Source organism: Vulpes vulpes, chromosome 9 (assembly GCF_048418805.1).
Source record: "Vulpes vulpes isolate BD-2025 chromosome 9, VulVul3, whole genome shotgun sequence".
NCBI classification, from domain to species: domain Eukaryota; kingdom Metazoa; phylum Chordata; class Mammalia; order Carnivora; family Canidae; genus Vulpes; species Vulpes vulpes.
The window spans coordinates 75188453-75201603 of record NC_132788.1 but is presented as its reverse complement, the minus strand read 5'-3'; the positions used below and the strand labels follow the sequence as shown (position 1 = coordinate 75201603).

General features: G+C 45.4%; 1 protein-coding gene across 8 annotated transcripts in view; it reads left to right on the top strand.

The window, feature by feature from the left end:
• The first annotated feature begins 996 nt into the window (after positions 1-996).
• Positions 997-13151, top strand: part of MITF (melanocyte inducing transcription factor) — a 218622-nt gene continuing 206467 nt past the window's right edge. For 2 of the 8 annotated variants that reach the window (XM_072720472.1, XM_072720469.1), the window contains exon 1: positions 1011-1252. In XM_072720472.1, coding sequence (XP_072576573.1) covers positions 1149-1252 — 104 coding nt within the window. In that variant the 5' untranslated portion in view covers positions 1011-1148. Of the gene's footprint in view, positions 1253-1701; positions 1923-13151 lie in introns of those variants that run through there. The other 6 variants (XM_072720477.1, XM_072720471.1, XM_072720474.1 and 3 more) reach the window with 6 other exon arrangements.

Here is a 13151-nt window from a genome sequence, read left to right as displayed (position 1 = left end):
GGAACACATCCTACTAGTAGGAACTAATCAGAGGGAAGGTCTGGAAGTAGAATTGAGCCATGACTGTTACCTCAAAGAGTGCCAGGAAGCTCAGGCGGGAGGATGACACCTGCACAGCTTATGCATCCCCCAAATTCACTCCTGAATTATCAGGAAAATCTCGTTTTTTTTTTTTTTGTTTTTTTTGGTTTTTTTTACTCCCAGCCAACTGTGAAATTAAAGGCGGACGGTGACGACGCTGTTTCGTAACTCTGTGCCTTTTAAAATTAATGAAACTTTCAAGTGCTGCTTTAGATTAAAAGTGGCTAATTGGATAAAGGGAAAAGAGCCACTCAGCTGGATGAATGGGATCGTAAAGAGCCCAGACTGAGTTACAGGAAAGGAATGCATGAGAAGAATTCTTGCAATAATGTTTTAATTATAAAGTGAAGGCAAATTCCTCCACTCTCTTCCAATCTGAGGACAAGCTGGTATGTCGCAGCAGCGCTGGGGAGCATACAGGCTGAGAGTAAGCCCTTTTATTTTTAAGGCAGGCTTGAAGGCTAAAACTTTCGAGTGCCCAAACCCTTCACAATGAAATAAAAAAATAATTAAAAAAATATTTTTTTTTTTTTTTAAATTTTATTTTATTAAGGACCTGGCGTGCCCTCGAAAATGTCCGAGCGGGGGGTAGAGGTGATGGTAGGAGAGCAAGGCTGCGTCCGTTCTTATTAATATTAAATAGCCAAGTCTGTACCCTTGAAGCAAGTGGGGAGAGAAGAGGGGAGAGGAGCTGCTGACATTGACAATGATTCCAAACAGGAGTTGCAATAGCGGTGTCCACCACGTTGCCTCTGCCCCCGCCCGGCCTTCTGGGAGTTGTAGTTTCCGCGGGAGCGGCTCCCCCGGCGAGCCGGGCACGCCCCGTCCGGGCCGAACTACAGATCCCAGGCAGCGCCCCGCCGCCCGCCCCTCCCGCCCGGGTGCGAGTGTAAACTCGCCGCGCCGGGGCGGGCGGCCGCGCGCGGGCGAGCGGGCTGAGCTGGGCGCTGCGCGGGGGCGCACGGCTCGGGCGGGGGGGGGAACCCAGGCCCCGCCACCTTCCCTCCGCCCCCCGCCCCGGGCTCTGTTCTCACTTTGCAGCCGTGGAAGGACTGGGAGCGGGAGCCATGCAGTCGGAATCGGGGATCGTGCCGGATTTCGAAGTCGGGGAGGAGTTTCACGAAGAGCCCAAAACCTATTACGAACTCAAAAGTCAACCTCTGAAGAGCAGGTGAGTGGTGATGACAGGCGGAGGGAGGCGCGGCGGGCGGCTGGGGGGGCCCACGCCCCGCAGCCTGCGGCGAGGACGGCCGGTCGCCCGGGCTCCGGGACAAGGACCCCGTGTCCTTGCCCGGGGGCAGAGGGCGAGGTGCCCCCCGCAGGTGGGGGCCGCTCCCGCGCGCCAGGTGCGCCTCTGGGGAGCTCCGCCCAAGTGCACTTCGGGGGCGCCGCGGGCTGCCCGGGCCGGCCCAGGTGAGCGCGCGGTCCCTCGGCCGGGGAGGCTGGGGGCGCTGGGGATGCGGCCGCCGAGACCAGGTGGGGGCTGGGGAGCGCCCCGGCCCGCAGGTGCGGGAGCAGCAGCAGCAGCAGCAGCAGCAGCGCGGGACCCCAACGCCCGCCCGCCCGCCCGCCGGGTGGGAAGGAGGTAAAGGGACTTTCCGCTGCACCCCTCTTCCGCAGGTCCTAGCGGGCTGAGGACTCGGAGAGGCAGTGCTTGGGGTGGATGGAGGCGCGACGCCGAGGGAAGCAATTAGTTGGTGCGGCGTCGGCCCCTCTGGGAAAGCCCGCCCCCGGCCGCCTCCAGGTGCCGTTTCCGCGAGCCCCGCCCCTCACCTCGCAGACGGCGGCCCCGGGAGCGCGGTCCCGTCGGGGGCCGCAGGTGGGCGTGTCTCCTCGTCCAGGTGAAACTCCCCCCTCCTCCCCCCCCCCCCCCGCGCCAGCATCCCTCCACCCCCGCGGCTCTAGAGCTCCATTCAAATCCAGGCCTTTCCTGGAGGAGAGGACAGCCTCGGAACCGGAGGGTGTGGCGACACACCTGCTCGGCAGGTCCCCGGCTTGGCGGCCGCACGTGTTTAATATGCTGGGGACTTCAAAAACTTTTTGGAGAGAAGTGAAGACGCCCGCTGGTTTGGCGCCCCATCCCCTGGAGTGCCCACTTCCCGTGCGACCTCCATGCCCACTCGTCTATCGGAATGGGTTGGGTATCTCCCTTTCTCTGTCCTGTGGCCCCCTCCGGGCGCTTCCAGCGTTTACCAAGAGGGAGATGGACCCTCGAGGTTGGGATGGTAGAGAAGGGTTTTCTGTCCATCCCCTCTGAGTCGTGGAAGACCATGCAAGTCTGAGTGGAAGGTTCAGCGGTGCTTCTGCACCCATCTGCGACCTTCCCTGCCTGCTCCTGGCAGTGGGCAGCGTCTGGGTGAATGGGCCTGGCTGGCTGGCAGAGGGCGAGAGGGTCCAGAAATCAGGGGGCGGGGGGTGGGGGTGGGGAAGAGAAGGGCAAGTGAAGCAGGAGCAAAGTATAGCACAGTCTTTGCTTCTGGGGTGCACGGGGCTCGTATTTGCTCTAGTGGCGAGCAGAACCAGGTTTGTTTCCTTTAGGGCTGTGTCAAGACTCTGAATCCAAGTCAGGAAAGAAAATCTGGGAACAGCGTGCCACTGACTGGGCTGCTGAAGCAGTGTCTTTGCAGATGCTTGAAGGGGATTGGAAGGAAATGCAGTTAGATGCCCCAAACCAGCCTTTAGTTGATGGTTTCTCTTCATAATGGCTGTTTTGTGTGTGAGCAGAGATTGTGTGTGTTGGGGGTGGGGGGTTTTGAGTAATATTGTGTAAAGGGTATTGTTGGTTATGCTCATTGGGGCTTTATGTGCATTCGGCTGAAGGGACCAGTGTTTTACCGAGCAGTCTCTGCTTTTGCTTCTATAAGCAAATGCTTACATGGCCAGAATGAGGGAGTGAGTGTTTGAGTGAGTGAGTGAGTGAGTGTGTGTGTGTGTGTGTGTGTGTGTGTGTAGTCCTGAAAGAAATGAATTAACCGGACTGTTTGGAACATTTTTGATGGGAGCTGATACATAACATTAAATGAGTTTGAGAGAGTGAGGAAAATACCATCTGGAAAAACCCAAATGAGTGCCATGAAACTCATGTTGAAGGATTTGGGCCTGTTCTTTTTCAGAGTCGGCAAAAAATTACTTGCAAGGGTGAACGTCCTCGGTAGCTAGCTAGCATGTGTAAGGAAAAATGTGGGTACGTGGGAAGCAATGGCTTCACACGTTGAAGCTAGAAACAGGTGCGGGACAGAACCGGTATGGAGAGGAATGCTAAATTAAAAAAGTTGTTGTAAAACTTGTCTGTGGAGCAGACACATGCTCTTTGAAATAAACCAGTTAAATAAAATCTGTGAATAAATATATGGGGTTGGCAAAATTTCCCTATACTGTTTTCCACAGTTGTCTAACTTATTGTCATCGGCATCTGTTGTGTGACTTTAAAAGGGCTACATGTTGTTGGGGGCCTCCTCATGGCTTTTTGTCTGAAGTCTTTGCCAGGGCACCTCCCTTCTTGTAAGTTTTGGTTGGAAAAAAGCTGAGACGGAAAGGTTAAGACTGCTGTAGCCATTTCGTCTATCGGTTGTATTTTCTGGATTGTCTCTTGGAGTTGAAAATGTGTTCAGAGTCGGCCCACCTCTCAGCGACTCCTCTGTTCCCACTTTGGTCCAAGTCCTCACCAGCCTGTGCCAGGGTTATTGCAGTAGTCTCTTAACTGCTCTCTTGCCTTCTACTCTTACCCCTTCTGGTGGATTTTCTACGCGACTGCCACAATGTTTCTGATAAAATCGGTTCTCAAGGGGGGCAGATTTTGCCCCCCAGTGGTCTTTTGACAATGCCTGGGGATATTTTTGGTTGCCCAAGTGGAAGGGGGTTGGTGCTGGTTGTTAGTCAGTGGAGGCTGGAGATGCTGCTTGCCCAGGATAGCTCCCTCAACAGAGAGTTATCTGGCCCTGAATTGTCACTGCGGATGCCGAGAAATGGTGGGTTGAAATGTGCCATATCATGTCATTTTATGCTTAAAATTCTCCAATGGCTCCTAGTTTCAGTAGCACTCGAGATCCTTTAACTGGCAAAAGGCAGCCTATGTATATGCATGGTCAAGCTCCCTGTCGGCTCTGACTTCATTTGCTGTCGCCGGGCTCGTTTCCTCGCTGTTCCCAGAACACTCCAGACCCCCTGCCATAGGGCCTTTGTATGTTGTACTTTCTGGTGCCTCTGGCTGGACCGTCCTTTGCCCAGAGAGCCACAGTGCTCATGACCTCACCAACTTCGGGTCTCCCGTTTAGTATTCCCACCAGGCCTACCTAGACTCCCTGTGTACACTTGCTGAACCTCCAAACTCTCATTCTCCTCGCCCTGCTCTGTTGTTTCCATAATATTTATATTATAACTGACTGTCATTTCTAATATGTTACGTTTATGTTTCTCCACACCGAGACTGCCAGCTTCAAGGGAGCAGGGATTTCTTTCTGTCTGTTCCTTGTTTACTGTTGTGTTCCTAGAATCTAGAGCCGAGTTTCTCAACCTCAGTGCAATGACATTTCGTGCTGGATAATCCTTTGTTGTGGGGACAGTCCTGGGTATTGCACCACGTTGAGCAGCATCCCTGGCCTCTGCCTGCTAGAGGTCAGGACCACCCTACCCCCAGTTGTGACCACCAGAAATGTCTCCAGACACTGCCAGATGTCCATGAGGGGCACAGTTAGCCCTATTTCAGGACAGTTGGCCTAGACCATTGCCTGGCACAGGAATGATTTGTTGTTTGAACAGGTGTTGCTTTCTCCCTTAGGACTCTACTTAGGATGGGGTACTCGGTTCAGATTTTGCATTCAGCATTGTAGCCTCTTAAAATAGGCATCCAACCAGGTCTCTCCAAAGGGAAGTTTATGTATTCTTCATTTGGGCTAAGCTCAGATGTGCAGGTGTTTCATGGGGAAAGACAGTTTCTTTCATTCCTAACCCAGGGCCCCTGGCCTTGGGGAATATGAAGCTGCTGGGTTTAGATCATGTGAACCCCTTTTTGGTCATATTCACTGGCAAATCTGTGTTATAGGAAGACACATGCTATGAGGAAAGGTTCTAATGAAGAATTGTTTGCAGTTTGGTTCTGCCAGCAAGGTTTTCTGAAGCCTTTGTGTGTTCTCTTGGGAATGAGCTCTGAGTGGTAGGTGGCAGGGGAAAGGTGCCAAATATCAAGGGTGAACCCAGAATTCACACGTTGGTACAGTCACATCAGGGAAACAGATGTGGAGCTGTTCAGTGCATTCCTAGCAGTGAAGGAACTCTCTAGGTCTTTGGGACCTGAAAACAATTTTAAAACATGGTAACACCTTTCAGGTTTATAGTCCTTTTTTTTTGTCCAGTTTACTGGGTGTGAAATTCTGTGGCTTTGTACTTGCTCATGCCCTTTTCCTGGATAGACTTCAGAATTGACCTAATCTATTTCCAGTTTCTTCTCTTCTCAAAATCTTAGTTATGTTTTAGGTAACTGTTGTTGAACTTCCTACAAATTAGAAATGGGAATGAGAGTGAGTCTTAGCTTTTTATGGCAAGATAGGATACAGCGGTGGTTCCCAAATGCTGATTCATAGAGAGACGTATGAGGTTTTCACAGGTTGTGGTGAAATGAGAAAGACAAAGACTGTTGTGTCACACACACATGCACACTCACATGTTGCAGTATAAGGCCACTGCCACTTCTTGTATTTATTCTGAGATTTTCTCTCCAGTCTTCTTACTAAAAATACCCTTTCTGAACCTGCTTGTTCTCCACTTTGCATTTCCCTCTTACTGCAGGCTGGGACACAGACATGATGGTGGTAATCTTGCTTAACCATAAAGCCAAGGGCAGTACTCTAGGGAACACTGAAAAGACAAGAGTAGAAGGAACACGGACATCTGAATGAATTTGTGGAACATGGCTAGCTATCCGTCTAATCTATCAGCTCCAACTTCTACTTGAAAGAGAAATAAATTTCTCTGATTAAAAAAAAATACACTTTCTTTTCTGAAATGATAATCCAGTCTTGGCAGAACACAACTGTCAATCTCTTATTGGTTTCCGAGAGTTTTCTTGATTTTTCTATCTGTCCAATCTGCAGGAAACTGCCAGCATTATTCTGGCATCACTGTCACTAACTAGCTGGGTGACCTTGGGCAGGCTGGGTAATGCCTAACTTCACTTTACTCATCTGACTAATGGAAGCCTGCATCATAGGAGTATTAAAAACATTAGCTGTGACGTTGACTGTGGAACAGAATTAGCAGGGTGACAGGCACATAGTAAGGGTTCAGTAAAATGTTAGCAAATAGTGTTCTGGTTATTAGTTATTATTTCTTTATTACTTAGCAGTGAGTCCTGACATTCCAGAAGGTGTTTGCATTTGGTTGTCTTTGGTTTTCTTCCCTAAGGCCAGAGTTGTTGGTTGAACAACAACCAATCTCCTAATGAATACCAGCACCTAATGAGGTATTCAGATACATTTCTTTTTCACATTTTATATTTTTGATTCAACACATAAAAATTTATTTATGTTAGTTAAAAAAAAAAGCAGCTGTGACCTTAGTGAATACATAAAACCTTATATTCAGTATGTGTCTACTGAGCCCTTATATGTGCAAATTAACACCAATAAACATAACTAAGATTCATGGAGCATGTACTCTGTGCCAGCCCCTGTTCTAAGTATTTTTTTTAAAGATTTTATTTATTTATTCATTTATTTATTTATTCATATTTATTATCTATTTATTTATTCATTTATTTTATTTATTTATTTATTCACACACACACACACACACACACACACAGAGGCAGAGACACAGGCAGAGGGAGAAGCAGTCTCCATGAAGGGAGCCTGACGTGGGACTCGATCCTGGGACTCCACGATCAGGCCCTGGGCCAAAGACGGGCGCTAAACTGCTGAGCCATCCAGGGAATCCTCCGTTCTAAGTATTTTTATGTGTGTGCACTTAGTCTTTGGAAAACCTGCATGAGATGATAATAATAAATAAAAACAACCATGATATTAATTATAATATTTAAAACTGATAATTATTACACAGTGCTTACTACCTGCCGGGACTGTGTCTGTATATTTTACTTGTATTAATTCAATTAGTTTTCACTTCAACCTTGAATGTATGTACTTTTATTATTCTTATTTTACAGTGAAAGAAACTGAGACATAGCAACTGGATGGGCCTGGATACAACCTGAGACTCCCTGGCTTTAGCCCCAAGCTCTTGTCACTAGCCTGTACTGCTGTGTAAAAGGCACTGTGCATAGCAGTGGAAATGCAGAGTAGCATCATTCTGTGTGTGCTCTAGAATTCCCAGTGGGTAAAGGAAAGAACTCATGGACCCAGCTAAACATACAAGACAGTGTGATCTGGGCAGGGAGGTGGGCATCAGCAATGGGCATTTCATAGATGAAGGGAAATTGGAGGCCAGTTTTGTGAATAGGTAGGGATATTTGAGTTTGGCTTTGAAGGTCAAGCAATACCCAAGCATATTTCTCTACAGCATTAAATAAAATGTTAGACATCTTGGAGGACACATCCTAAAATAGATTTCTGGGGTTTTTGTTGTCTGCTAAGTGTTTAAGCAGACTCCCAGACCTTCCTCATGATCTGTGAGCACCTGGTGGTGGCAGAGACTGGGTGCACATGGACAGGTTCAGAGGGAACCATGCTGAAGTGCTGTGCCCAGCAGCTTTGCCACTTAACTGCTACATATATGTTCAAGACACTTAGCTTCTAGAAGCTTCAGTTTCTTTATCGGTGAAATGGGGTCAATTGAACCATTCTCTTACTGTTGGTAGAAGTTTTAAAATGGAAATAAAATCTACAAAATGCTTTGCAGAGTGCCTAGCACATGTTGGTAATATAATTCTTTCTTTTCTCTGTACCATGGTCATCTTGTTCTTCATATATTCCTCAATAACTAAGACACTTATAGATTCGTGAATCTGAAGCAAAATAGACAAGATCGAGGTGCTTCACACTGGCAGATGTTCAAGTCTTATTATGGAAATTAGTTTTGTGGTATGATTAGATGGAAAATTTGATTAAAGTGGATTGTAAGTGTTGGTTCTGTATGTTATTAGAGATTTCCTTTTCCTGAGTACTGCTATTTATAGAATTTATTTAAGTGTACGTATGTGTGTGTGTTTTTAATTCCCTTTGAGTTCTGCACTGCAGTTTGCACAGGCTGATGTTTATATCTGCTCCAGTTGTGCAAGAAGTGGAAAATATCCTTTTTTTAGAACAGGTCACATGTGCTTACTGTCAGGAATAGGACCTCAGTGTAAAAAAATGTATCTTGGGACAAATCAAAGTTACTAAATTTCTCCCTCCAACTGCTTTGTTTCAGAACTGGCAGTATTAGGATAAATAATAGGGGAAAAAAAACACTAGGCTAATTTTTTTGGGGGGGGGGCATTTTTCAAGGAGAGTAAGCAAGAGTTTTCATTTGTTCTGTGTGTGTTTGTATGTGTGTTTTAAGTATGAAATGTACTTTGCTGTTAGGTTTGTCTCATCAAAGTAAATTATAAAAATATGTTTGACTCCACTCCAAATATGCGTAATTTGGAGAAAATAATCAGGAAGATGGCTTGAAGATATTAAATGGAGTTACCACAAGCTTTTGGTATTATAAAGACAAGTTTGCAGTTTATAAGAAGGTTTTTGTGAGTCTAGCGAACATTGTGTACTCTAATGGCAAGGGATTTCACCCAGTTGTGAAGTCTGTAACTTTATGGAGCCAGATGTAGGCAGAGGGCAAGGAGACCTGCAAGCAGGTCTGGATCTCTTTTGCAATCCCCCGTCCCTCCTGTTCTCTATTCCTGAGATCTCAGGGAGAGTACTAGGCTCCTCCTTTCTCTAGGCTGATTCTTAAACATGGCTACCTTATTTCTTCACCATGTCTTTCCCTCTTTTGGCCTTTCATGCATGCCACGAAGAATAAAGGGATACACCTTTGTGGTGTTCACGCGAGACATCTCCCCTGAGATTCAGAACCGTGAGGTTCTTGGCTTCCAGTGCCTAAATTTTCGGGGGCTTCGCAAGCAATGGGCACTGCCCCGAGTGTGTTGCAGATGATGACCTATTGTTTGTTTTCCATCTGAGTTAGAAGTTGAGCTGGGGGAAGAGTGGGGTAAAAGTGAGAGAAACCTACAGGGAAGGAAACGATATCTCAGAATCATGAAGACCCTAGTGTCCTCCCCAGGGTGCTTCTAAAACCTCCCTCAGTCACTTCAGTCAGAGGCAATATAACTTTGGGTCAGAAGGACCTGGGTTAATTGTTTTTCCTTCTCTCCCTTCTTACAGCAATTATTTATTAAGCACCTATGGTGTGTCAGGCTCTGTGCTGGCCAGAGGGAATCAAATGTAGAACCAGACAGGCAAGGTTCCTGCTACCATGGTGCTTCCCATTTTGGAGATGAGAACACAGTTAATAATGTACCAAATAAATGGAAAATAATAATTTTTGTTGCTCAATAGGGTATAATTGATACAGTGTGATTGGGAAAGAAGGGGCCTTTTTGATTGGGTCTGATATCAGGAATGACATCATGGAGGAGGTGATTTTGAAGCAAGACCTAATGTCTGAAAAAAGTCTGCAAATCTTGGTGCTACCACTCACTAGCTGTATGACTTTGGACAAGTTACCCAACCTCTTCAAATGTCAGTTCCCTAACCTCCTTGAATCTCAGTTCCTTCTTTTGTAAAATGGGGCAATAGCTACCTTGTAAGGCTGCTGTGAAGATAAAAGGTATTGTTTATAAAGCAGCTCACATTAGGCTTTACCTTACAGGTGCTCAGGAAGATACATAGGACTGGTTTAAGGTCATATGTGAATAGTGGAGAAAAATACAGACATTAGTCTTCCCTGTAACTGTTTATAACTTGGTTTTAAGTGTTTTCCTAATGTTGAGTGAGTCAGAGATTTATGCTTGTCTTTATAAGCCTAACCTCAGACTGAAAGTGGAGATGGGTCTTGTTATTTTTCTTGCCCTTTCTTTCCTCCAGGATCATCTTACCCGAGTTGTCCCCTTGTTCTTCTCACTGTTGTTGCATTGAGATCATTCATGTTTGACCATGCTTTGCCTAGGGATGGTTTCTGGCTGGATTTTGAGTTCAGTTTTAATATAAAGGAGGAATCCAAGTGCCCTAGGATTAGAATGTAGAGCTTAAGGTTCATTTAACAAAATATGCATGTACACCACACGAAGCCCTTACGGAACTCCTGATTTGCAATCCTGTGTTTCAGCCTCTAGATCACGCTTCCTGTCCACACTGATGTGAAAATGTCAGTGTTGGTGCAAAAATGGAAATTCAAGAAGAAGCCTCTCCTCCCACACAGCACCTCAAGCTTTCATCAGTGTTGACATCTACAGGCAGTAGTGTGTTTTTAATTCAACAACTTAAAACAAAAATCTTCAAAGCGTTCGAATTCCAGTTGCTGTGTTCTTTGATTCAAGTACTCATGGAGTGGTGACTTTCAAAAGGGAAAAACCCCGGGTCATGTGAGAACAAATATTTTAAATCCAAATGCAGTGAGTTATAGATGTATGGAGTACACTGGTAGAGTCGTCCTGTCCATCTATAAGACAATTGTGGGTTGTTGAGCAACTTCAGGAAGGCATCTGTGGCCTGCACCCTCTCCACCCCCCGCCCCTTCCCCAAAGTGGGATAACTTGCTGAATCATTCACACGCATTTGTCTGTTTTCCTATGTGATCAAAGGCAGAATGGGAAAAGTGGTTGCCTCTACTCTTGGGAATTTATAACTTATTTTTATAGAACACATTTTCCTTCTAGGAAGCTTAACTTCTGTGAGAAGATTTGAAGCAGGGTAGATTCATTTAGCTTGATGGCAGAGGTTGTATGTGAAATTACTAACTGGCAGATAGGAATGCTACATTTACTTTGGTACGTGTATTGTAAAATGTTAAATACTAACTAGTTTCAAGAAGTATGTTTTTTGGGACATATATTTTATTTCTGTGACTGGAGATTTGAAACTTAGTGAAAGGAAAAGCATGTAGAAACCCTAAAGATCATTTTCCTGATTAACTTGGAACCTAGCACAATCCCAATAAAGCCTACTGGAGGACCTCACTGAGATGTGGCCACACTGTTTGTCTTGCTTGCATCTGTCCCAAGCAGAGAGAGTACTCTAGAATTGAGTCTATGGACAGACACACAGATATCGTAACAGTCCCTTCTCCATCAAAAGGATTGAGTACATTTTTGTTTTATTTTTTTGAGCATTTGAAGTTTTTAGCAAAAGGTACTATTTCAGGATTAGCTTTACTTTGGTGTATTACTGAGCCTGCATAACTGCACCATCTAAATTTAGAACCTTGGCACCTTGGCCGGTAGAACCCTTTGCAACTAATTTATAATGCTTTTGGCAGAGAATAACTATGAATAAACATTAAAATAGTATTGGCCAGTTAGGGTCATTTACTTTCAAGGGAGGATGATACCGTCCGTGCAATCTTGAAAATTCTATTTATTTTTAAAGGAAAAGCTTGCAGTAACTTAGTAAAATGGTCCCTAAAAATATAAGCAACTAGCATGATTCCTGGTGACATTCCAAATAAACGTTTATTTGCTGCAAGGAAGTATGTTTGGAGGGTAACCTGTGAGAGATTGGCATGGCTCGTGTATTGGAGAATTGGTCTGTACACTTTTTGGAACCATACCTTGCATTATCTCAGCAAGGTCATTTGTCCACTTGTCCTTAGGTAGATAAACACTAATAATGTTTTATCTAAGTAAATGCTTTATGTGTTCCTGCTAAACGATGGGATCTCAGAATGTAGTTTTAATGATACTGATTGCATATGGAAGCTTTAGGTCAGTTGATTCAGAAATGAACAAGAAGGTTTGATGGCACTTGCTTGGTCATAGCATCACGAAATCACTGAAAGGCATGATTTAGCAGCAGGAGGCTGAATGGCAAGGACAATTAACTGGGGTGTGTTTTTGGAGTCAGTGAGACTGACTAGAGTCAGTTCTGGTCTGATGTGTACCCCGTTTTCTCACTCTTGGCTTCATATACATGACATCTTTCTAATCACTTCTCACTGACAGCCAACTTCCCTTTCTTTGTGTTTTCCCTAGTGGACACTTTAGTTTACCTGCCCATAATCTCCTTTCCAAATTCTTGTAACAACCCCTTCCCAGATGTTCAGCCCATATGCTTCAGTTTTGTGGCTCCAGGAGTGGAGAATTTGACACAGATTTGACACAGGTCCTGCCACATTTCTTTTATCACAGAGATCGGTTTCAGAGAGGTTCATGTTGACTAGTGAAAATGAATCCCAGGATTTTAGGGTGTTAACAGAAAGAGAGTCTCCTTTCATTCCCATTATCTTGAACTTGGGAAGATGTTGGATTTAGGATAAAACCATACCTTGTAGGCAGAGAACAAGCAGGTTCTTAAATTAGGTTAATATTAGTTGCTGTATCAAAGTGGTGTGCAACAGTCCTATGTGTAAGTAGTTCCTGCGTGGTAGGTGGCTTTTCTCCATGTGGCAAATCAAGTACTCAGACTCATTCCATCTTCTGGTTCTCCCTTTGTGTAGGACCCTGAAGTCCTTAATGTCTGGTCGTAGAAAGGAAAAGAAGAGAAGGCATAACTAAGGTCCGAGTGACAAGCCTCACTTTTGTTCACATTCTGTTGGCAAGGACCAGACTTGTGTCTGTATCTAGATGCAGGAGTGGGAGCTGGAAAATACAGACACCCACCGCGCAGTAACACCTCTGTGCTAGAATAGAAAAGAGCGTGCATTTTTGGTGGATGGCCAGCCGTCATTGCCATGATCCTAGTAGGAGAGTTTCACCTCTGGTTCAAGTTGTGGCTTTCCTAGTTAGGCCTGTCCTTGGAACCTTCTGTAACTTAACCAATAAATTCCTCTTTTAAGTAAGCATAGTTAGTTTGGATTTTCTGCCACCTGCATGGAAACTGTCCAAGCTTATGTATTTTCTAAATCCCACCTTTCTGCAGTGCTTCCTCTTCCACCATCATTGAACAATTACCACCTCATTTCCCTGCAACCCTAATACATCC